Source organism: Prenolepis imparis, unplaced genomic scaffold (genome assembly GCF_030444845.1).
Source record: "Prenolepis imparis isolate NDT839.2.m4 unplaced genomic scaffold, iyPreImpa1.0 SCAF_4, whole genome shotgun sequence".
Taxonomy (NCBI): Eukaryota; Metazoa; Arthropoda; class Insecta; order Hymenoptera; family Formicidae; genus Prenolepis; species Prenolepis imparis.
Genome location: NW_028141162.1, coordinates 18,038,910 through 18,061,741, shown reverse-complemented (window position 1 = coordinate 18,061,741; position 22,832 = coordinate 18,038,910). Strand labels below are relative to the sequence as shown.

General features: G+C 34.5%; 6 protein-coding genes across 6 annotated transcripts; 3 read left to right on the top strand and 3 right to left on the bottom strand.

The window, feature by feature from the left end:
• The first annotated feature begins 453 nt into the window (after positions 1-453).
• On the top strand, positions 454-5,774 carry LOC145934723 (uncharacterized). Its single transcript, XM_083035416.1, is given in 8 exon segments — positions 454-675; positions 934-1,221; positions 1,357-2,589; positions 2,696-3,121; positions 3,307-3,596; positions 4,052-4,461; positions 5,139-5,269; positions 5,364-5,774. Coding segments are annotated over 7 exon segments (3,099 nt in total). The 5' UTR covers positions 454-675; positions 934-948; the 3' UTR covers positions 5,700-5,774.
• L(1)10bb (BUD31-like protein) lies at positions 5,458-6,661 on the bottom strand. The gene is made up of 4 exons (XM_083035415.1): positions 6,458-6,661; positions 6,259-6,381; positions 5,776-6,006; positions 5,458-5,598 (listed from the first exon to the last, which is right to left on the bottom strand). The coding sequence occupies exons 1-3, from the start codon at positions 6,549-6,551 to the stop codon at positions 5,789-5,791; spliced, it is 435 nt and encodes a 144-aa protein (XP_082891541.1). The 5' UTR covers positions 6,552-6,661; the 3' UTR covers positions 5,458-5,598; positions 5,776-5,788.
• A 558-nt stretch (positions 6,662-7,219) lies between these two features.
• Bonsai (28S ribosomal protein S15, mitochondrial) lies at positions 7,220-8,947 on the bottom strand. The gene is made up of 4 exons (XM_083035414.1): positions 8,570-8,947; positions 8,357-8,490; positions 8,083-8,278; positions 7,220-7,532 (listed from the first exon to the last, which is right to left on the bottom strand). The coding sequence occupies exons 1-4, from the start codon at positions 8,797-8,799 to the stop codon at positions 7,283-7,285; spliced, it is 810 nt and encodes a 269-aa protein (XP_082891540.1). The 5' UTR covers positions 8,800-8,947; the 3' UTR covers positions 7,220-7,282.
• Positions 8,948-8,977: 30 nt separating this feature from the next.
• Positions 8,978-12,681, top strand: Uqcr-c2 (Ubiquinol-cytochrome c reductase core protein 2). The gene is made up of 7 exons (XM_083035412.1): positions 8,978-9,128; positions 9,421-9,557; positions 9,639-9,830; positions 9,908-10,124; positions 10,440-10,871; positions 10,964-11,185; positions 12,252-12,681. Exons 1-7 carry the CDS (start codon positions 9,084-9,086, stop codon positions 12,336-12,338), a joined length of 1,332 nt encoding a protein of 443 aa, XP_082891538.1. The 5' UTR covers positions 8,978-9,083; the 3' UTR covers positions 12,339-12,681.
• Positions 12,620-14,927, bottom strand: LOC145934719 (nucleolar protein 11). Its single transcript, XM_083035411.1, has 4 exons — positions 14,683-14,927; positions 14,066-14,597; positions 12,949-13,976; positions 12,620-12,865 (listed from the first exon to the last, which is right to left on the bottom strand). The coding sequence occupies exons 1-4, from the start codon at positions 14,812-14,814 to the stop codon at positions 12,737-12,739; spliced, it is 1,821 nt and encodes a 606-aa protein (XP_082891537.1). The 5' UTR covers positions 14,815-14,927; the 3' UTR covers positions 12,620-12,736.
• A 1,767-nt stretch (positions 14,928-16,694) lies between these two features.
• LOC145934904 (uncharacterized) lies at positions 16,695-22,809 on the top strand. The gene is made up of 5 exons (XM_083035782.1): positions 16,695-16,988; positions 19,952-20,114; positions 20,214-20,445; positions 20,598-20,966; positions 21,544-22,809. The coding sequence occupies exons 1-5, from the start codon at positions 16,943-16,945 to the stop codon at positions 22,561-22,563; spliced, it is 1,830 nt and encodes a 609-aa protein (XP_082891908.1). The 5' UTR covers positions 16,695-16,942; the 3' UTR covers positions 22,564-22,809.
• The last annotated feature ends 23 nt before the right edge of the window (positions 22,810-22,832 follow it).

Genomic DNA, 22,832 nt, shown 5'->3' with positions numbered 1-22,832 from the left:
TAATGTTTAAATATAATACAATGTATATATATATTACTGCAATGACAATGTACTTTATTATCATATGTATATAAATATAATAATATGAACATTAATGATTTTTCAAGTATAATAAATATAAATATGCTGTATAAAAACCTATATAAATTAGAAGTATGAGATAATTATATATTATACCATATAATTATATATAATATATAAATGATATGTAATAATAAGTTTATAATATATTTAATATTAATCGTATATTAAATATATATATATATAATTTATATATATAATATATTTAAATATATTAATTTATATAATATATATAAATTATATAATATTTAATATATGATTAATATTAAATATAATATTTATATTATATTCAATGTTATATATAATATATATTTAAATATTACGCGATGATTTGTCTACTTCATTATTTCTCGTGATATCATATCACATCTGTCATCCGTCATATGGCTAAATTTAGAATAGTTCAGTGCAACATCAAGATGCACCGTTCGTAGAGATTCGCGATTACGCGTGCATTTCAAATGTTATAAATCTCTTTCGGCAAAAAATATTATTCCAAATTTTTCTCGTGTTTCCATCTGTTCTTGCCACGTATAGAGATCTTCAGTAATTAAAAAAAATTTTTTTATTTATCCAAGTTGATTTCTAAATTCTGTAAGTATATTAAAAAATTATATACATATATGTATATATTCTAATGTATAATTTTTTTGGTATGAATTTCATCCACGTAATTTTGATACAAACATATATTGAGAGGGGAAAATATTTTTGAGCCTGCATTTAGTTCTCGACGTTTAAATGCTTGAATTTTTTATCTAGGTTATAATGAGTGAAGTCGTAACAAGAAACATTAAATATATATTATTTAAAAAACATGCTCTGATGTGTAATATATATACTTTACTGTAGAGAAGAGCATTCAACATGGGTGATCAAGTTCTGATAACAGGCAGACGTTTAAAAAAGGTTGCTGATGCGCAGAGAAAAAGGATGATTACACCGGATGTAATGTTGCATACCAGAAATGTAATGATTCCCGTTGCAAAATCTATATCCTTCAAGCAGAGCTTCAACGTTCCCTCGTCAGGGAATAAACTTCAGATTCAGAGTGCACAAAACTACAGAAATAATCCTGCGTTGCTGTTCTCGGAAACACCAATTCATACACTGTATAATCCTTTGGAAGATTTATTTAAGGTCAATCCAAATATCTTTGATATCGTCTTCTCTGAAAATTATATATATATATATTTTTTCTTTGTATTCCTTTATATTTTCAAATTTTTACTTAAAAATTATCAGTTTCTCTATATTTCATACTTGAAACTATAGGTGAGAAGACTCAATTCTCGAAAATCCAGGAATCAGAATGCAAGACTAAAACAATTATATACCATTCCTAAAAAGACGAATTTTCCCAAGAAGAGAAGTATTTTGCAAAATTTATATCCCTTGAAGGAAATATTTTCCTGCAAGAAGAAAAGTACCACCTTACATTTTCCTAATACAGTGCCTGTGCAATTTCAACCGTCAAAACAGGACAAAAGCTTGCGCAGGATAAGTTCAAGATTCATAAAATTGTCAAGAAAGGGCGATCTATTGCAAAGGAAAGAAAATCAGATAAAATATGAAGATGAATCTGTAGCTTCGCCAAGGACAGAAACACCGATCAGCAATATTATGAGCAAATCATCAATTATATCGTTACAAAGTCAATTTACAGACACTATTTCCACAGTATCGATGCTATCGATGTCCAGTTTCCAGGTCAAGAATGAGAAAACATTTGCAAATACTGAAAATAACAACAAATTGGTATCAAATCACTTGCAACCTACTAACAGTGAATTTGAAATAAATGTGTTACATTATGAGAATGATAATCTGTTGGAAAACAACTTGCCGCGATCTCATTTAAACTCTGCTAATACAAATTGGTCTTCCAAAATGCAAGATGCTATTGAAATTCCTGCTAATAAGAAAAGCAATGGAATAACGAAATATGCAACGGAAAATCATTACAGATGGGATCCATATAAAATCGTACGTGATATTAAATATTCACGAGAAGTAGATAGTTGGATGCCATCATCCTCTCACAATCAAAGTAAAAAATATAACAATGAATGTGAAAGAAAAAATTACGATTGTAAGATCAAATATTCCTGGCAAGTTATTGGAACAAGCACGCAAACGTCGTACAGTTTGTTACAAGATTTGTTGAATAATAATGAGGATAATAAGTCTGCGTACAAAATGTGCAGAGTAAAATATTCCTGGCAAATTATAGGAATCAGTACGCAAGCATCTTTGGACAATTATAACGATGAGGATTATTGGAACGGCATGTTGCTGACACCTAATAAGAATTACAACGAGAACGATGTTCCAATTAACAATGATGAAACTAAATTGCAAGATTATTCGGAAAAAAAATTGAAGAGATACTTAATATTGAACAATCAGCAAACTCAGACCATCGCCGAGAAAGAAGTGCAGGCTGACACTAATGATTGCAACGCAAAATATTCTTGGCACAATTTATTAAAGCAATATCTGTAATTAATTTAGAAAATTTTTATTGCAATCTTATTTTCACGTAATGTAATTTTAATGAATTTTGTTTCAGAGAAAATTTTGCAATTGTTAATATTAATTTAAATCATTGAACATTTTTTTTTCAGATATGGAACAAATTTTAGAAGCACTGGCTAATCAAAACCTGTTAGATAAGCCGGAAATAGAACAAGTTGACAATCGTGATGAATTATTAAACAGATACAGGATAAAACCGTTGATACCAAATCCTAACAAGAATTCTGTGATATCATCCAATAATGGCAATGAAAAGACGAGGAAGGAAGAACTTTTGACGAGATTAACGTATACATTAAAAAAATTAAATCAATATGAACGAAACATTGATAAGAATTGTGATGCAAATATGGCACAGCTTGATGCTGAAGGTATTTTCACACAGAAAGAAGTACTGTCACAAAATGTAGAAGAGAATATCAAAGGCATCATACAATCTGTACAGGAGTATATAACAAAATTGAATTATCAATTAAAGGATCTTGATGATGCTGATCAGCAAGTAAATATATTCTTAGAATTTATCTTTTATTTATATTTTATTTTTATTTATTATATATTATATATTATATATTTATTATATATATTTATATTTTTTTTATTTATATTTTATTGATTTACTTTCATCAAAATATTTGTTTCTACGCTTGGTAATTATAATAACATGAGAAAATTGTGTTTTGTCAGATAGAAAATAATATGACCAGGACATTAAAGGATATAGATGGGACATTTCAATCTTTGTTAGATGATGTATTTCACGAAATCAATAAGAGACGCGAAGAATTGATATTAGAAACGGAGATTCATAAGCATGAGAGCCTAATACCGCTGGGAGCTTGTAGAATGGAAGTTGAGGCTCAAATACAAAATGCGCAAAACATCATATCTATGAGCGAAAATATGTTGCAGCATCCGCATCGATATAGCGCCAACAGATTCGGGAAGATAATTGCTGCCAGCAACGATATAGGCAGGTGAGAGCGCATTTACAATCAGGATCATCAATATAATTTTATACTAACAAGGGAATCTCGCAATACACACATACAGGGGGGATAAATAGATGAATTTAAATTTTATTAATTTTAAATTAAAAATTATTATAAAATATTACAAAATATAAAATATATATTATATTATATATTAGATTTTATATTTATAAAATGTTATTATTATAAAATTAATATTATTTTTTAAAATTATTTAATTTTTAATTTTTTCAAATTTAAATTTAAAAAAATTTTTTTTAAAACATTTTTATTTTATTTCTTAGACTCGTTTTTGGGCTACAATCAAAAATTTCTAAATTCATCTATTTATCCTCTACATATGTATGTCTAAAGTTTCATCAAAATTAGAATTTTTGCGAGTTTACTTTTTAAGCGTTATAAATTATTGTATTTAAATTCTATTTCTCTAAATTACTAAGGCTACCGGCAGTGCCGTATTCCGAGGAGCTCCCAAATATAAATTTCGATCGTCCATTAAGCTCCTGTAAGGAAGAGATTATCGAACAAATCTCGAAGCTCGGCTGCATATCTCGTACAGTTCCTGTTCAGATAACGAACATCGAGGAGAGACCGGCGGGTTTGTTCGTTAAATGGCACATAACTAATCCGGAATACATCGAAGAACAAACGTTTGTCGTGGAGAAGGCGAACGGGGAAATTCTCGACCCGGCATCGTGCGAGTTCGAGACAGTGTATAAAGGATCCGAGACCTTCTGCTTCATCAGAAATATACCTGTTGATCAGCCAGTCACCCTTAGAGTCAGGATACAAGCGGACAATGTGGCAAGAAGCGTACATCACGTTGCACGAACTTCTATACCACCGTATAGTATGTACAAAGAAAGAGCAGACGTATATTTTTAAAATAATAAATCGAAAATAAGCTCTATATGTATAATATATATAAAGCTTTTATATTCTCATTCAGATATAAAAAGAGCTATTAAGAGCAAGATGCAGATATTAGGTGCAATAAAATTATTTTTAAATTCTTCTATACTTATTTTGAATATAAAATAAATAGAGGAATTTAAAAATAATTTGTTGCACTTAATATCTGTTTATATTTATAATTATAATATTTATAATATTTTTTATAACATTTTTTAATTGAAACTAGATAAAACTTAAAATTAAAACAGATATTAGGTGCAACAAAAATTATTTTTAAATTCCTCTATACTTATTTTGAATATAAAATAGAGGCATTTAAAAATAATTTGTTGCACTTAATATCTGTGTCTGGCTCTTACTAGTCCTTTTTATGAATTTGTATTTAAAATAATATAAATAATAATAATATAAAAATATAATATTTTTGAATTAAAACAAACTTTTCTCTACAAAATAGGATTCATTTTTTTTTATATAGTATAACTTGGCTTGACAGATATATTGACAGAATAATTTCGTTTCTCATTTAATTACGAAATATGTATTAATTAATGTATTTATTAATATATGTATTTATTAATGTAACAGTGTAAAAATCATTTACAATTACAGGCTGGGAACTCGAGAATAAAAATTACATGATCACTAATAATGGTAAAACGGCCGCAAAACTCACAGATACTATAAGTACAGTATTCTCAGATGGTCCTCAGTTCGATGCGAATCACATCATCGAATTCAAGGTGATTGCACACAATAGAATTTTAATAATTTATATTTGTCGACTGTGCTGTGTATGTGTAATTTATATCTATAATAATGGTACCTATGATATAGTTCTTAGAAGTTTCGCCAGAAGGAGACGATGACGAAGGTATCGCGTTAGTTTACGATCCACAGGACAATCATGATATTTTGAAGAGAACAGCATCGTTGATGATCACGTGTCGTGGAAGGATTTTCATGGATGGCGACGAGAAATTGATGCGTCTGCCAAGAATGCGTTCTGGTGCAAACATTGTGATCTCAGCCTTTCGGAAAAATGCTCACGTACTGCGAGTGAATATCGAATCTGAAAACAAATGCGTCACATATGATTGGCGGGTGCAAACACCCCTGTATTTCGCCGCCCGATTTGCCGAGTACAAAAAATGGAATTTGACGATTAAATAGAGAGAGAGAGACAAGAGTTATTTTTATCATGCGAAACACAATGTAATTTTATAAGAATAAAAAGAAAGTGCCTTACGCATAGGAAACATTCAACCCGAGCAGCCTCTGCAGCCGCAATGAATGCATTCTACTATTCGGCCTTCTTCGAGTTTGCCCTTAGGTACCCTGCAGATGCAGTTTGTGCCAAAGTTCGTGTCCCTTGTCTGAATGCATCGCAAGCAACATAAATTTTCGTAGCCGACCTTCTTCCATTTGGCAATCAGGTTTTTGTCCGCAATATTTTCATTCAAACAGTAATCGTACAATTCTGAAATGAAAATACAGAGAACTCAGAAAAAGATGGGATTTTTTAAAATTAATTAAAATCAATTTCAATAAAAAAAATTTATTTTTAATTATATTAAAATACAAATATATATTTATATAAAATATTTATATGTAATTTATATATATTTATATAAAATAAATTATAAAATATATTTTATTTTTAATTATATAATTAAAAATAAAAAATTTTAATTGATTCAAATATAATTAAATTAAAAATTATACAACTCACCGCGACTTATCGCTTTTCTTCTATAAAATAGGTCGTATATATAACGCGATTTCTGATGATGGATTTTAAATATCGGCCATAGAGATTCTTGTTTCCTTTTGCCCTCGTGTGGTTCGGTTTCGGCTATAAAGATAAATCGTATCTTAAAATTGGAAAATTAAATAAAAGTGAAACGGTTAACCTCACAAAGCAAACTTACCTTCGCGCATTTTTTGTTCCAGTTCTTCCAGAGTTGGCTCGATCAGCTCCCAGCCATCAGGAGGTGGTTTTTTGCTTCGTCGTACTTTCGGCATACTTTATTCTATTTTATTATATTTCTTTCACTAAAAATATGTGCTTCCAAATATTTCATAAAACACTCGTTCTATCCTCAAACTCCGGTTTATTTTTGCACTATAGACACACTTGACCTTTGACTATATATATAGTTGACCAATCACGTTCGATTCCTTCTAGGGATTTTCTCAGCTGAATATCAATAATATTTCGAATCGTTTGATTGGCCAATTTATTATTTGCATTTTTTGAAATTTGTAGTAATCACTTTATTGCATTAATTTTTTATTAAATATTTCTAAAGATATATATATACAGGATATCACTTAGTTCCATTTTAAAAAATCGAGTTGACCTTGAAAAAACGTCACTCAAGGTCAAACTGATAATAATAAACAGACCTTTTTAAACCCTACTTTTATTTAAAACATTTTTTTATAAAATTTATATTTTTCAAGATATTTCCCCCTTTTTAGGATATCCTGTATATGAAATTTATTGTACAATAATTTCTTATATTAAATCAAGAGATATATATCTTTAGAGATTTAATGAAAAATTATTATAATAAAGTGATGATTACTGTAGATTTCAAAAAACGCGAACAAATGTATTAACTAAAATTAGACGGAATTGACAAAAGTGTGAAATGACTTAAAAGTACAAATACTGACAAAGACATAAATATCTCGTATATTGTTTAATTTCATGTATCGTTTTTAAATTATAATAAAATTATATATTTATATTATGTTTGATACTCCTTTGCTTTTTCCTTTGCTCTTGCAATTTCCTCTTCACTCACTGATGGCTGTAATCCACATGCTGATTCTTCCTCTCTAATAAAAGCAAGCTTCTCCGCCTTCTCTACGTAAAAACTCGCCTGTGCCTTTTTCAATTCTTTTTTGTAAACGTTTAATTTATCCTGCATAAGTTCGTCACAATGCTTTTCTGTTAATCGTCTTAAAGAATCTTTTCTAGTAATCTGATGTGGTGGCCTATAAAAAGTATTTTATAAATAAAAAATCAATTATATATATACCGGGTGTCCCATTTTAAAGGACCCACTCAAATATCTCAGAAACACTGCGTTAAATCAAAAAATATTTCCTACAAAAGTTGTAGGGTTTCAAGGGGGACATAACATAGTAATATTCATATGACCTTGGGCGGCGTCTCCAAGGTCAAGTGAAGGTGAGAATAAATTTTTTAAATGGAAATCCATATTTTTTATTATAAAATCTTTTTCTACTAATTAATTTGAACAACTTTTATCTGAAGCATTTTTTTATTTTCTTCAAAATTTACCTTTTCACCTTCAAATTCTCACTTTCACTTGACCTTGGAGATGCCGCCCAAGGTCAAATGAATATTACTATGTTATGTCCCCTTCGAAACCCTACAACTTTTGTAGGAAACATTTTTCGATTTAACGCAGTGTTTCTGACAATGAGATATTTGAGTGGGTCCTTTAAAATGGGACACCTGGTATATGAAATATTTCAAAATAGGAAAAATATCATTATTTAACAAAGCTTTTTTTCTTACTCAGGAAATGGTTTATAAACAAGATTGAGTTTCTCCAGAATCCATTCAAAACGTCTGTAATCCCAGTTTCGCAAATCTTTCAAATATTTTCTTCGTTTCTCGATCGCTTCTTTCAAAGAAACTCTCGCTTTTGTGTTCTTGGGACATGCCTTTAAAAATTCTTGCAAATCATGAATTTTGCAAGTATAAGCAGCAACTGAAAAGCAATACACACATATATAAACTCTTTATTATTCTACAACAACAGATATTATTTATTAAAATTGCATATTACTTTGAACTTCCGGCGAAAACTTGTCAAATTCATGCCTCTTTACCACATCAAGATACTTCTTCATCTTGATATTGGTTGTCTCTTTGCGCTGACGGAATTGTAAGCTAAATGCTCTTTTAACAAGCTCGCTGGCACTGATATAAAAACAGATTAGATATAAATAACAACATATCAGACTAGAATGCTAATTTTATTAGTTACGTTAGTACTCACTCTTTCATTTCAGGCGATTCAGCGTACTCTTCGATAAGATCTGTTGAACTGACATCGATCTTCAATCCCTGATCACCAGTTCTTTGAGGTGACAATGGCGAAACTTCTTCAGGTCGTGTCCAAGTGATTTTGTAGTCGGCTACAGTAATAGCATACCTCCTCGAAAGGTTATCAGCATTTCTCAATAAATTTGCTACTGTTTGTCTATAATTATTTATTATTATATTCATATTTCTGTCGTTTTTTTCTATTACTTGCTTAGACTCTTCAATCTCAGCAATTTATATTAATAATTTACATATATATATTTCTTTTCCAGTAATTTATAATTTTTATTAGCCACTCTGGAACTTAGAACTTGGGTTCAGGTCAGGTGTTGTGCTTAGTCGAGATTCAAACCTTGTCGAAAAAGTTGCGTTCTGATTTATCGACATTTTCTTTAATGGCGCCTTGTTGGTCGTCTACTTCTGGCTGGTGACTTTTCGCTTTTCTGCTTCTCCGGAAGGCACGAAAAATGGCCTGCTCTGCTGTAAGGTCGCCCGTCCTTCGTAATCCTACGGTAGGGCAAGCATTACAAGCTTCTATATCTTGAAGATAAAAACTTGTCGGATATTATGTCATTCACTTCATTTACTTTGCCTGTAATACGGATGTTATGTAAATCGTTGAAAAACCGATACGTATGGCTTGTGACTTTGTGTGACATTTTATCTTGTCTCGTATTTAAAACATTCTATACCTGTATGAATGAAAGAACTCGAAGTGATCACGTTCTACAAATATTTTATGATTAAATGCACTTTATCTCTCTTTTTCAAGAATCATATTTCTTCAACCGTTTTTTATCTTAGGTAAGGCATTATGCAGCTGCCGCAGCGACTCAGTGCTCCAGCGCAGCACTCCCTGAGCTCCAGGTGTTGTCGAATAAGGTGACTGTCGCTGCAGTTGATAATAATAGTCCCATCGCTCAAGTATCTGTTATCTTCAGGTAAGAAAATGATTTACTAATTAGTACAGTTGGCTCTAGTAAAATGTTTTTCTTTTTTGTTACAATTATTTTATATTGCAGGGCTGGCTCGCGCAATGAAACATATAATACGCAAGGTATAACGCATCATCTTCGTATCGCTGCTGGTCTGAGTACATGTAGATCTACTACCTTTGGCATAACCAGAAATGTCCAGCAACTCGGTGGAAACTTAATTGCCACCACCGATCGCGAAAGTATCGCTTACACGTTACAAGTTACGAGGAACAACTTGTAGGTAGCACACTATTAAAACACTTGCGTATTGAGTAATTTTCCAAGCATTTACGTTCTTGTATTATATGATGAAGAGACAATGCCTTGACTTTCCTGGAGGATGTCGCAACACAGCAAGTATTCAAGCCATGGGAATTATCTGATCAGCTACCCAGGCTGCGCTATGAACTATCCATGATACCCGAGACAACCCGTGTAATAGAATTGCTGCATAAAGCAGCCTACCGCACTGGATTAGGCTATTCCCTGTACTCGCCGAAGAGACAACTCGGAAAGATCAATACGGAAGCTGTATGTACACGTAAAGTCGTACACTAATATACAGAGTCTCATTTTAATTTTTGCATTGCTATTTTTCAAAGGCCAAGGCTTTCATCCAAAAATATTTCATACAAAAGACACTAATTGATCTCATTATTCTATGCAGAAAATTATTAAGATAAAATTTATATAAAAAAATTTATATAGTGGTTCCGTTTAAAAGTAACAATGATCTCGAAATCTCAAAAATGCCTTTACTTGGAATAAGACTATACTTACGACAAAATGTTCTCAAAATCCTACAATTTGTGTATGCAAGAAATACTATTTTTTTTTTCTTTTCAGCTACAACATTACGTCAACACCTGGTTCACCGGCTCCAATTGCGCAGTGGTGGCAACAGGGGTATCGCTATCGGATGTAGCTCAATTCGCTTCGAATCTGAAAGTGGGTTCGTCCGAGAATACCGCAGAAGCTGCCAAGTATCACGGAGGAGAACTTCGCAAGGAACGATCATCCGAGTTGACCACCGTAGCTGTGGCTGTCGAAGCCGCGGGGCTGAACAAGGAGAAGGACGCTGTGGCCTACGCTGTCCTGCAAAGAGCAGTCGGTTCTGGACCCCGTGTAAGATGGGGCTCAAGTGTATCTCCGTTGCAGAGGGAGGTAGCCAACGCGGCGTGTCCTGACCAGTTTGCCCTCTCGGGATTCAATGCTTCCTACTGCGATTCCGGGCTGTTTGGTTTCGTTCTGTCCTGTGTACCCGACGTCGCCAGTGCTGTACGTTTTTTAATCCCTCGTAAAGACGATGAATCTTGCGACTAAAAATAATTTTTTATATGGAAGAAAAAAAAATCTTGTTTCTCTCGTAGGTGACAAAAGCTGCTGCCGGGTATTTGAAGTCACCGAAGCTCTGCGACGCCGATATCGCTCGCGGTAAAGCCACGTTGAAGGCGGAGATATTATACGCCGCTGATAATGAGCCTGCGCTCTTGGAGACTCTGGGACAGCAAGCACTTCTCAAGGGACGCCTGTACAAGCCGTCCGCTCTCGTTGCGGAAGTGGAAAAAGTAACTGCATCCGAGGTCAAGTCGGTACGTTTTTTTTTTTTTTTTCAGATTTTCTTTCTCATCATTTCGCTCATCTTTTGTATATAATTTATTCTCTCTTTTGCACAATCTTATGAGAAAGAGATTTTGCTCCAGTCAGATTTTCCTCGCATATATACAGGGTGTCCTGAAAGTCCTGCAACAGTCAAATATCTCGAAAATAAAGGTTTTTTGAAGAAAATGTTCCAAATAAAAGTTGTAGGGCTTTAAGTAACGCATTAAATAGTAATGTTAGTGTGACTATAAATAGTATTGTTAAGGCCATGTAATATTTACTCTAAAATTTTTTAATGGAAACCCTTATTTTTAATTGCACATTCTTGTAGTTTATTTCGAAAGCTTTTCAAAATACTATAATAAAATATTTTTTTATTTAGTGCTTTTCGAATTATAATGCTTGAAGATTATAGTATTTTCTGATATAAAATACAAAAAATCTTAAATAAATATTTAGTTTTCGATAATCTTACCTTAATACTTTTATGCATAAAATAATTAGACAAATCAATTGGTGTAAAGAACACGCATAGTTATTTTTAAGAAAATGTATACAATTTGCAACATATTTTTTCTTAAAAACAATATACGTTTTCTTTACACCAATTGATTGGTCTCATTATTCTCTGTATAAAAGTATTAAGGTAAGATTACCGAGAACTGAATGTTTTACAAGATATTTTGTATTTTATGTGTTTTCTTCTATCAAAAAATACTATTATCTTTCAAGCCTCATAACTCGAAAAATACTTGATGGAAAAAACTTTATTACAGTGTTTTGAAAAGCTCTTAAGATAAGCTACATGAATATGTAATAAAAAATAGGGGTGATGTCCATTTAAAAATTTCAAAGTAAATTTTACATGGCTTTAATAATGCTTATAGTCACACTTTTATTTAAAACATTTTTTTTCAAAAAGCCTTTGTTTTCGAAATATTTAACTGTTGTGGACTTTTGGAACACCCTGCGTAGTAGTAGTACAATAGTAGTACAATATACATGAAACATTTATGATACACATATATAGCAATTTTCTTCTTTTATGACTTTCAGATTGCTGGAAAACTCGGTAGCGGAAAATTATCGCTGGCTGCAATTGGCGATTTATCTACCGTTCCTTACGTCGATGAATTAAAGTAGATGTATAATGTTGCAAATTTCTGGACAGTATCTGTAAATTTTCGATTTCTAAATCTCTTCTGTCCAGTTTAGATACGTATGTGTATCAGAGAGAATGTAGAATTCTACTTGCGATATTATAATAAAAAGGTAACATCGCTGTAGTTTGCGTAGTTTGATATCTACCTTAGATATCTTATTTATCTACAACATTTGGAAAAATAAGACACTATAAAAAAGTTAAACACTGAAATTTTTCGCGTGTTAATTTTTCAATACATATACATTTATATGATTTATAATCTATAGCGTCAAACTAATGGAAAAATATGTATAAAAAATACACCTTCATATATTTTACATATATATATCAGATAAAAGATGTGTCATATATTTTATTCAATCATTTAATTTATAATTTAATAAAGTTTTATTTCTTCTATAGAGTAGAATTTATTGTATTTTCTTGAAGAAGATCGTAATGATTTTCCGTTATTCGTCCTGTCTATCATAGGCCTCAAGTTCTCGAGATCTTGCAAGAACTGAAACTGATAATGAAAGATAATCTCTATTAAATATAAAAGAAAATATAAGATATATAGAATATAGAGACTAATTTTGATATACTCACATGTTCTTCTAAGATGGAATTTAACCTATTGAAGAGTTCTAAAACGTGTGCATCTTGCGACAATAGATAATGTTGATAGTGAGAATCGAGAAGCATGCAGGACCAGTCGTACAATTGCTGATCATTCGGCTCCAGGTTATTGTCAAGCGAGTTAATTTCCTCGTTCAATTTGTACATCAAATACTCCAATAGCTTAAGCACTTCGTCGAAAGTCAAACGGGTTTTCAAATGAGGTAACAGAGAAGCACTAGAATAACTGATACTAAATACTTTATCTAGAAAACTGTTCCTCGAATAGGGATTACTGGCTTTTGATACACTATCGGTGATGCCGTTTTGCACAGGAACGAACACCTTGTCCGGACGATTCAAGGCAAACGTCAGAAGGTCCACCAGCAACTTTTCCGGCAGATCTTTAAACGTGTCGAGGCACCAGCAAATCGACGCGACATCGCCGGATTCCGTCAGGGACGGAATCAATGTCTCCTGTATCACCGCGTCGCTCCATCCCTCGTTCAAATAAGTGTGGATCTGTTTGGAGATGTTCGAGGGTACTCGAGCTATCGATGAGTGTCTCGCTGACTTTTTCTGGTTCTTGTCCCACTGAGCCACCGTCGCCTCCTGTATCACGACGATATCGTCCGCGTCGTTCTCGTCGTTCTTGAAGTGCAAGGACGAGCCCAGCATAGCGGCTATTCTTTGGGGCGCTAGATGATAGGGCGCGATAGCCAAGTGTCTGTTTGCAGCGAGCAACAACTTGTCCTCCACCTTCCAGAGCTTGGCGTCGTTGGTGTAGAGCTTCAGCTTTTGCGTCGCCTGCACCAACTTGAACTGTACGTTGTATATCATCAGTATAGCGCCCTCGTCCGTGACATCGGCACCGTAAACTGCTATGGTAGTCTCGTTCAAGTGCGTCATGATTACGGGATAGTTTGTGTTGATATTTGTGATCACACTGATCAGCTTGTTGGATTCTGGGTCGGAGGACGTTCCTGTCAAGAAGTGACTGTACAATCTACCGTGCGACCCTGAAATAATTTCGATATCAATAATACATCTTATCATGAAAAAAGAAAGGAATAATTAAATTTGGCATGTAACGATTGATCAAACGTACATAAAGTTAACAAATATGCATTGTTCTTGTAGTGTATCACCGCGTGTCCCACGAGATCCTCCGATCTTCGTTTCAATTCCACTCTCCTGATAGTGTCCGCTCTTTCCAAGCAAGTATCATCCTCCAATTTGACTATTATACAGTTGTAGACCTCCTCTATCTTTGTTAAGCAAAACAAACTTGTCTTCCCGTTTAAATGTACCAATTGACAATCCAATAACTTTTCTTTAGCTTTAGTTATACCCTTGCTTCTCCACGTCTTCCTATTTACAATTGCCCACTCCAGAGAAGCGGTAGCTCCATTTTGCTGGACCAGAATGGGTGGTAGATCGCCGTGTTGAAGAATAGCACAAAGTGGCGACTGAAACTTGTATCCCTTCACGTTGTTCAAGTCTGCCTCGTCTTCTGACCAAACCCGTACCTTCCTCTCATTGAAGGCAGCAGCATAACGCTGCTTAGATCTGTCGTAGATGACCTGTGTCGTCAATCTTTCCTTACTCGACCAGCTGCTGATCTGCTTCAAATCCTGCAGCTGCAAAAACATATGAATCAATTAAAAATTCGCAGATGAAAAATACAGATTGAAATACGTGAAGTATCAGCTGATATGATCTAACTTTATATCGTATCACTATGTTTCTGCCCAGAGTCACTATCGCGCAACCCGATTCCTTGTCCTTCTCGACTCCCAATAAATTCTGCTGGTCGATGAGCGGACACAACGTATAATATGAACTGAGTTTCGCCATTCTCGTGAACCGTTCTTTGCCGTAACATAGAGCGTTCGTCGAAATTTCGTCGTTTACAGAAAAAATATAGAGGAAGAGAGATGAGAGTGACAAGAGCACATGTGCTAGTTGTATTTGCTAGTCAAGAAGAGCAGTCAGCTCTTCAACATTATTACCGACGAAAATTTTATCAAACTTATCATTCGTCGGTAAATTACTTTTCTATATTTCCAACCGTGAAAAACAATTATCGATTGATCAAGTTTTATCGATCGAGAAAGGCTTGCAAATTCATCGTGTTTAGCGGGAAGACTGTTTAAATTAAAAGATTACATTGGAACGATACATATATATAATTTTCTTTAATGCGTTAAAGAAAAGAAAGCTTACAATTCTTTCTTGCGTAAACTAGTATACATTTCGATTTTGCAAAAAAGAAAAAAGAGAAGAAAAATAAAAATTTTTTTCAATTGAAGAAATCATAATATATGAACTCAGGTAGCAAAAGCGTACGACATCATTAGACGTCAAAAAAACGTCATTTTGACGTTTAATGACATCAGTTCGCTATTTGGGAAGAAATCATGCAGGTACGCGAACGTAATAATCGTATATTTTATGTGAGAAAAAAAAGAGAAGAAAAAAAAAGAAAATTGAAAGTATAGAAAATATATGGTTGAAAGAAAGAGATTTGGAAACGCTAAGAGAGATACTTTGATCGAGCGATTTTAGACGTCGACAATTCGTTTTGGAAGGCAGATGCAAGTTTCTGCAGATGTTTCGACCACCCACCACCATTTCTCGCCCTTCGTTCACGTAAATATGTCTCAATTGTGTCGATGATTCCTGATGTATGGCCGCGAAAGGCCGTTGAATCGAAATCGAAATCGAAAAAGTCACCGGACAAATATGAGAAAGAGAGAGAGAGAGAGAGAAAGAGAGAGAGAGAGATAGAGAGCTAGACACACCTTTATCCCCCCCTTTTCCTTTATATTGTGCAGCCGGATCGCTCTTAAAACGTATAACGTCTCTTTTAAGCGTGAGGACACGCATATATATATGAAGATATGCTCGGATGGAGCCTAATCGCGATACGTTCCGCCCCTAAATTCACTTCGTTTTCAGCGGGATTTCTCCTTTCTCCGCACGACGTAACAACGCGCTGAAGTTTGCCAGAGAAAGAAATCCCGCCGTTTTTCGCGCGTGTCATCCTTTTGATCATAAATTTAAAAATATCAGAAGTTTCACGTCCTCGTCATCGTTGATTCTGAAGTAAAAGCTAAGTGTGATAAATATCAAACCACAAAAAAAGATATCAAATCAAATAATTTTGCCAAAATTTTTCCTCTTTTCTCTCTCATTATATCAACATCAGGAGATCCGTTAATGTCTAATACTAGTATACAAGTTGTACTATTATAACTGATATAAAACTTTCTATCGTGCGAAGATTAATCTACGCCCACTCAAGAGTCTCTTTCTCTCTTTCTCTCTCCTTCCCTTTACTTTTGAAACTTATTGTGATTATATCGCTGCACGCGAGACAATATCATCATTCTCATCGCCCACATGGAATTTTCCAACCCGGGACAACCTGCCGTCCAAAAATTTCATGCGCACGCTAACGTGTACGTTGATATGTACGAATGTTTATCTCTGAGGGAGAGAGAGAAGGATGAGCTTGTCCTGGCGAGAGACCAAGAGGGAAAGATCCGGAATATCACTGTTTCCCAGACAGAGGACTCAGTGGGGCACTATGCCACCAAGTTGGGACGCTGTATAAATCTACGGAGCTGCTCGAACCCTCACAGCGGGGTTCGGCCCCGATTCTCAGAGCGCAGAGGGAAAGATGAGAATGTGTTTGGCTTTTCTCCCTCTCGCTCGAGTCCCCCGCTGGACATGGTTCGGGAAGATACTCGTGGTTGCGGGTAGAGAGAGTGGGGACGAGGCTATATAGCTTTAGGGTAGGTCGAAGAAATCGAGTGTTCCGAAGAATAACACGTGCCGATTGCAGCCGCGAGTGCAACGCGAAGTTGACGAGTTGTCATCGTTCGAAGATCCCTAAAAGGGCGAAAAACGTAAAAAAAACAGGCGTTCGTGTGAGTGTTCTCGTTAATTGATATTACAAGAAACAAGTAACAAGTGCCAAATGGGTGTTGCAACGGCATTTATCGTCATTGTCACTCTTCTGATGAGTAAGTATGATACAATGATAATAAAATACAATGTAATGCACTGGTTATCGAAAAGAAAATTGTTTTAATCCTGAAAATTATTCTATTTGATAACTAATCGTGTGACATTACGTTTATGTGCGTCTTTGCTGAAAAAAACCCTATATCTGCAGGCGCGAGAGAAAGATATACGTTATTGTGTATACATAATGAGAGGAAAAGAATAGAGGAAAAGAGAAAGCGCAAAATTGGTTGAACGAATTTTTACACGATTTATTAGAATGTCCTTGAGTGCTTGAGAAAAAAATACGGTGACTAATATCTTCTACGAGACTGATGAATGATATCTGCCGCTCTCTAAATACGGCGTTGCAAAGAGTTTCCAATGTCGCGCGATAGTTTTTATACATGTGTCAAAGAGTATTTAGAACGAAAGGGAACGTGACAGATTCGAGTTTTTGGGAAAGAGGAAGTTGCACATGTGCGCAAGGAGCACATGTGTTATACTGATGAGGAGACACCACTAACGACGTAACGTAACAGATGTAACGCGAAGCAAATCCCCCAAAAATCGAGAAAGAAGATTCCTGAAATTGTCTTTCAGTCAGTCAAGATATAAAGTAGTTTTGCGTTTACAATACATTTTATCTCGTTGATAATCCAAAAGAATGCAAAATTCTGATGTAAAATCGCCAAATAAACATTGACAAGATTGATCTTCATTTGTGAGTGAAGTTAAAAATGAAATACGACCCAAGTAATATTTTTTTTAAATCAGAAAAAAATCAAACAGTCGTCTTTAACCTTTTGTCACTACCTTTTCATCAATATATGGGAACTGCGCGTGTTTTCGACTGCACTGCGGCGACCATTCTTTATGACAGCTGTTTTTGGGCATTGAACATCTTTCCCGTTATTTTTTATTAAGAAGTTTCTAAATACACAAAGGCCCTTTGTGTTTTGTTTCAAGCGGAAAAAAGTCCAAACACATTTTTACCATTTAAAATTTTTTTGGACACCCGAGTCTTCGTTCATTGACCGAAGGATTGAAGAAATACTTTGAAAAATGAATAAAATGCAATACGTAAAAATATTCCTCGTTAAATTCCATTTCATTAAATTTTAATACATGCTCTATGAATTCTTTTATAAATAATGGAAACTTATGTCACACACACATATATAATCATTAATGTCACATAGCTAAAGTGACGGGAAAATAAATTTTAATAAGTACCGATTTTTTCGAACGGTTAAATTTCAGAGCCGAGCTGGTTTTTAAATAATTTGATTTAATTAATAAATTTAATTTATAAATTATAAATAATTTAAATTTCTTGAAATTTTAGAACGTTAAAAGTCCACAGAGAATGTAAAGAGTCGTCGATCGGCGAATCGATCGTTGCATCAACAATTCGCTGTCAAAGTTCCAACGAAACACAGCTGGAATATCAATGGCACATGACAGCGAAAGAGAAGCGCGTCGATCGAATATTAAACAGTAGTGCGAGCGAGATGCTATTTCTCTCCCCAACCCTCGGTTTTCATTTCTTCTTACAATTAGCAATTTGCTATTGCGAGTCGCATCTCTTCGATCGGCACGCGATGGCATCTCGCGTGTTGTTATTATGCGCAGGTTGATCCTGCGCGACAAATTTGAATTTTACCTACGTGTCAAGTGGTCAATCAAACAGCTTCTTTCGTTTTTCAAACGAAAAAGTTTTTTTGTTTAAAAAAACAAAAAAGAGAATTCTAAAGTGTGTAAAATTTTTGCAGCTAATCTAATTAATAATAAAATTAATTGCGTAAAGTTATTAAAGTTTTAAAAAGTTGCGAAAAGTTTCATATCGAAGGGTGTTAAACTTGACGCATATAGTGTCTTTTCTGGATAAAGCCGACGTAAACTGGCTTTCTTTCGCTATGTTAATAAATTACGTAATCTGTGCAAACTCGCTATCTAGCATTTGTCTCTTCTCTTCTCTTTCTTTCAGTTGGCAGTCGATAGACTGCACAATATGCTAAATTTTGATTCATCGGAGCAAAGAGAAAGAGAGAGAGAAAGAGAGAGTAATTTTCAACAACCCATCTGTTTAACAATGTTAATTACGCTATGCCATTAATGACGTTGTTATAAATATATCAAGATAAAATGATTTCATTTATCGCTGCATAAGTGTAATAATGATATTACTTTATACGTAATTTCGTTTAGTCATCTTATATATAATATATATATATATATATATAAATTATACACATTAATTTATATGTTAATTTATATATTTTTACATATAAATTAATATAAATAAATATATATAATATTAATATATATAATTAAATGTGTGTATATATTTTTATATAATATAATTATAATATTATTATAATATATAGATATATTTAATAATAAAAATTACATATATATAATATTTATACATGCATATATATATTTATATTATATTTATTGTACTCATATATATATACATATATATATATATATATATTTAGCTTATGGATACATTTAAAATTTTATTTTTCTTATTTTTTATGGAACTGTCCAATCAATCTTTGTCACGTGCGACATAGTTAGACCTTTCGCAGCAGGGACTTTAGAATTGTCAAACTTAGAAGGGTCCGCGGGAACGAAAGATCACGGAACAAAGATTGGCTTGTCACATTGGTAGAAAGCTCATTCGGTCCAGGTAGCAGAAAGATCAAACCTTTATCGATGGGTACATGTTACCGAGCTGAGAATAATTTAATATCCACGAGAGTACATTCGTCTTTTGCCTCTTTCGTTCCTTTCGCTCCTAAATCTTAAGCAAACTCATCGGGTGGTCATCTTTTTATCCGATGACTCATGTCACTTACAGAGGATTTGTCTCTATGTATTTTTTTTCTGCCCTACTGCTGATTTATCTCGTCTCTGTTGACCTTCATCTACATTTATCGCCTTACTAAATCGCTGCGTGTTGTTTATTTTACAGCAAGGACGAGTCTGGTTATGAATGAAAATCTAAAAACGACCAGTGTAGGCGTAAATCCGTTTGTGCAGTGCGAATGGGCTACTAAGCAGATAGAGGAGGAAAATCTTGCGACTAAAGTGGATAATAGTATTTTCAGATTGCATTTCACATGGCTGTCTCAAGAGTAATTCTCTCCTTTCTTTCATAAATAATTATTGTTACAAATAGCTTTGTGTATCTCGAGCAGAGATTGCAACATAATAATATATATTTTTTTTTATAGATGCGAGATGCATGTCGGTCCAAAGTATATAATTAGGAAATATACTTTCTTCAAGAACGGCACATTTCTCCTATTGCGTTATAATTACGCCGACGAGTGGTGCAGCATAGCGACATATACTGTCATAATTCGAGGTTCCATCAAATTACTGAAACCGTCCGTTGTCATTCCCGGTGCTACCAAGACAAGATTTCACGTAGACGCCGTTAATATTGTACCCATGCTTCCACAGGTATTTACAAATCAAATGGAAAGGGGAGCCAGAGAAGCTTAAAATAGGATACCTTTATATATGAATGTATAAAATGATAATTCAAATTGTGAAATATTAGGAAACGTGAAGAGTAAAATTAATTTTTGTGATTAAAAAATTTTATTTTGCAGATCGTTCACGAATTCGGGCACAAACTGAATCTGACTTGCGGTCCCCAGCCTAAATGGCGACTCTATACTCCGGCGTTGATCTACGAACAGCCGCAACAGAACTCACCGATGTCGCAGTGGCAGGGTCCCACCTACAATTCTTTGCAAGCTATGAACAAACAACTCGATATTACTTGTTTGGAACCTTTTGGGATCGAATTCAGCGAATTGCAACTGCTAAGAGTGCAGAATAAGGTCTCGTTGAATTTGTTCAACGAGATCCCGCACTTTGAACTTTTTCTGGCCAAATCCTCTCTTAATGCGCACTCTCGCCGGAATTACGCACCACCAACTTCGTTACAATGCACCCCGCTGATTCGCGAAGATACAGTACGTTCATTTCAGACTTCTTTGAGAGTTTGCTTATTTAATATGAACAATTCATTATATTAAGGCTCCTGGCTTCTCGCCGACCATGTTGGAATTGTGATGTCAGAGGCGAGAAAACACACGCTAAAAATTCTTAAATGCCATTAAAGATATTTCGATGAAACAGCACTTCAGATGGCACTTTAGCACTCTTAAAATACTTCGAAAATGATCCTTTTCCCTTTATAATCAATCAACAGCTGTAAAATGACTGAAATATGAGGCCCAATCTGGTCTTTTCACATGCGCAGTCATTCCGCATGACAAAGTCTGATTTTTATCACGATCATACATTTTACGGTTGTTGATTGACTATCAAGGGAAAAGAATAATTTTCGAGGTATTTTAAAAGTGTATTAAAACAATCTGAAGTAGTGTTTCATCGAAATATCTTTTCATTTAAAAATGGCATCTATAAGAATTCAGCGTGTTTTCTCGCCTCTGACGTCACAATCTAACATGATCGCGAGAACCCAGGAGCCTTAAGTAAAACAAAATCGTAAATCAAAAGCAATATGTGTTAATTCCGATATTGCAGATAACGGATTGCCCGATATGTAACAGCGTGTTCCGGAGTACCCCGTTAATTCCGCCGCTTCTTCATCAAACCGCGGCTCTACCTGCGATGATCGGAGGTTTCTGGCACAGCGAGAGATGCGAGAGCACTTTAGGCGGATTCTGGTCCAAACGAAAATTCCAGATATACTCGGGAGATGAATTATGGATCGGTCAATGGGACTATTATAACGATCCACATTGTTCGCGACATTTGTACGGGATAATAAGAATCGGAAATTACGTACAGCGAGCTGAAAGACAGCGCGACGACGAAGTCAACCACCATGTTTTTCCTAATTACGATGATAATATAACTGCAAAGTTCGATTTCAAAAGAAGCGTTACCGATAGGATTACCCGTGACGAAGAGAAGCTTGATCAAAATATGTATGTTGGATCGTCGAAAGATGAGAGACAATCTAGAGATAAAAAAGCTCGAAGACAGAAAAGAACGATGAGCGATGTTTATCAGTTCTTATACGACACGCAATCTTCCGTGCTTCAAAAAAGATTCGTGGCGATGCTGCGAGGTCATCATCAGACCAGCGAACATACCACGAAGAAGCCTTTCTTCCCCTGGAAACCTCTTTTTGGCACCACGGAGCTGGATCTACACGTTGCCAAGGACATTCCGATAGATAAGAAGATTCCCAGAATGATGCCCACTCGTTGCACCGACTGGTTCAATTCGCCGCTGAACGCCTCATCCAAAAATTGCGCTCGTTACATCATGGAAACACCCTCGATTCTGGAGTTGCGGGCCAAGTTGAGGGTCGACTGGAACGGCCAGTACATTTTACTGTTGGGTTCGCGAAATGACAATAGGTGGGATGCACCTCTACGACGATGCGGGCAATTTTCAACCGACAATCCTTCCTTGCGATCGTATTTTCGGAGAAACTTTTTCAAATTGTTTTCTTCGGCGTCGACCAGTCGGGTCTCCGCATGGTTCCTCTGGTCGCAGATCTTGCTGTGCTGCGTGTATTACTTTGTACGGTGATATCGAGCTCTTATCTTTGCCGGAGGAACTTTTAGATTTGAGCGAGAGCAAGGTTTGGTTAAATACGGCGTTTAAACATTCCAAATCTTTCTTTGCGCTTTCTTTTGGAAAATTCCATAGGATTGTAAAACTTGTAAATGTGTAAATAGAGCTGGAAATCGAATTAATTTCTATTTTTCGAGGTGTATCTTAATTGTATGAATAGATTCGAAGAAGCGAAGTTAACTATTACATTTGCTGGACAAAAGCAATCAATCATTATACATATA

What these genes read in the sequence shown, in the direction of transcription:
- Uqcr-c2 (XM_083035412.1), top strand. Translation starts at nt 9,084, where the DNA reads ATGGCCTGCTCTGCTGTAAGGTCGCCCGTCCTTCGTAATCCTACG. An exon ending in CAAGTATCTGTTATCTTCAG is followed by an intron (nt 9,558 to 9,638) that starts GTAAGAAAATGA and finishes TTTATATTGCAG; the next exon opens with GGCTGGCTCGCGCAATGAAA. An exon ending in TACCCGACGTCGCCAGTGCT is followed by an intron (nt 10,872 to 10,963) that starts GTACGTTTTTTA and finishes TTTCTCTCGTAG; the next exon opens with GTGACAAAAGCTGCTGCCGG.
- LOC145934904 (XM_083035782.1), top strand. Translation starts at nt 16,943, where the DNA reads ATGGGTGTTGCAACGGCATTTATCGTCATTGTCACTCTTCTGATGA. An exon ending in TTGTACCCATGCTTCCACAG is followed by an intron (nt 20,446 to 20,597) that starts GTATTTACAAAT and finishes TTTATTTTGCAG; the next exon opens with ATCGTTCACGAATTCGGGCA. An exon ending in CGCTGATTCGCGAAGATACA is followed by an intron (nt 20,967 to 21,543) that starts GTACGTTCATTT and finishes CCGATATTGCAG; the next exon opens with ATAACGGATTGCCCGATATG.
- Bonsai (XM_083035414.1), bottom strand. Translation starts at nt 8,799, where the DNA reads ATGAATATAATAATAAATAATTATAGACAAACAGTAGCAAATTTATTG. An exon ending in GAATCGCCTGAAATGAAAGA is followed by an intron (nt 8,491 to 8,569) that starts GTGAGTACTAAC and finishes TTTTTATATCAG; the next exon opens with TGCCAGCGAGCTTGTTAAAA. An exon ending in GTTTTCGCCGGAAGTTCAAA is followed by an intron (nt 8,279 to 8,356) that starts GTAATATGCAAT and finishes ATTGCTTTTCAG; the next exon opens with TTGCTGCTTATACTTGCAAA.
- LOC145934719 (XM_083035411.1), bottom strand. Translation starts at nt 14,814, where the DNA reads ATGGCGAAACTCAGTTCATATTATACGTTGTGTCCGCTCATCGACCAG. An exon ending in ACATAGTGATACGATATAAA is followed by an intron (nt 14,598 to 14,682) that starts GTTAGATCATAT and finishes ATGTTTTTGCAG; the next exon opens with CTGCAGGATTTGAAGCAGAT. An exon ending in ATTCCATCTTAGAAGAACAT is followed by an intron (nt 12,866 to 12,948) that starts GTGAGTATATCA and finishes TTTCATTATCAG; the next exon opens with TTTCAGTTCTTGCAAGATCT.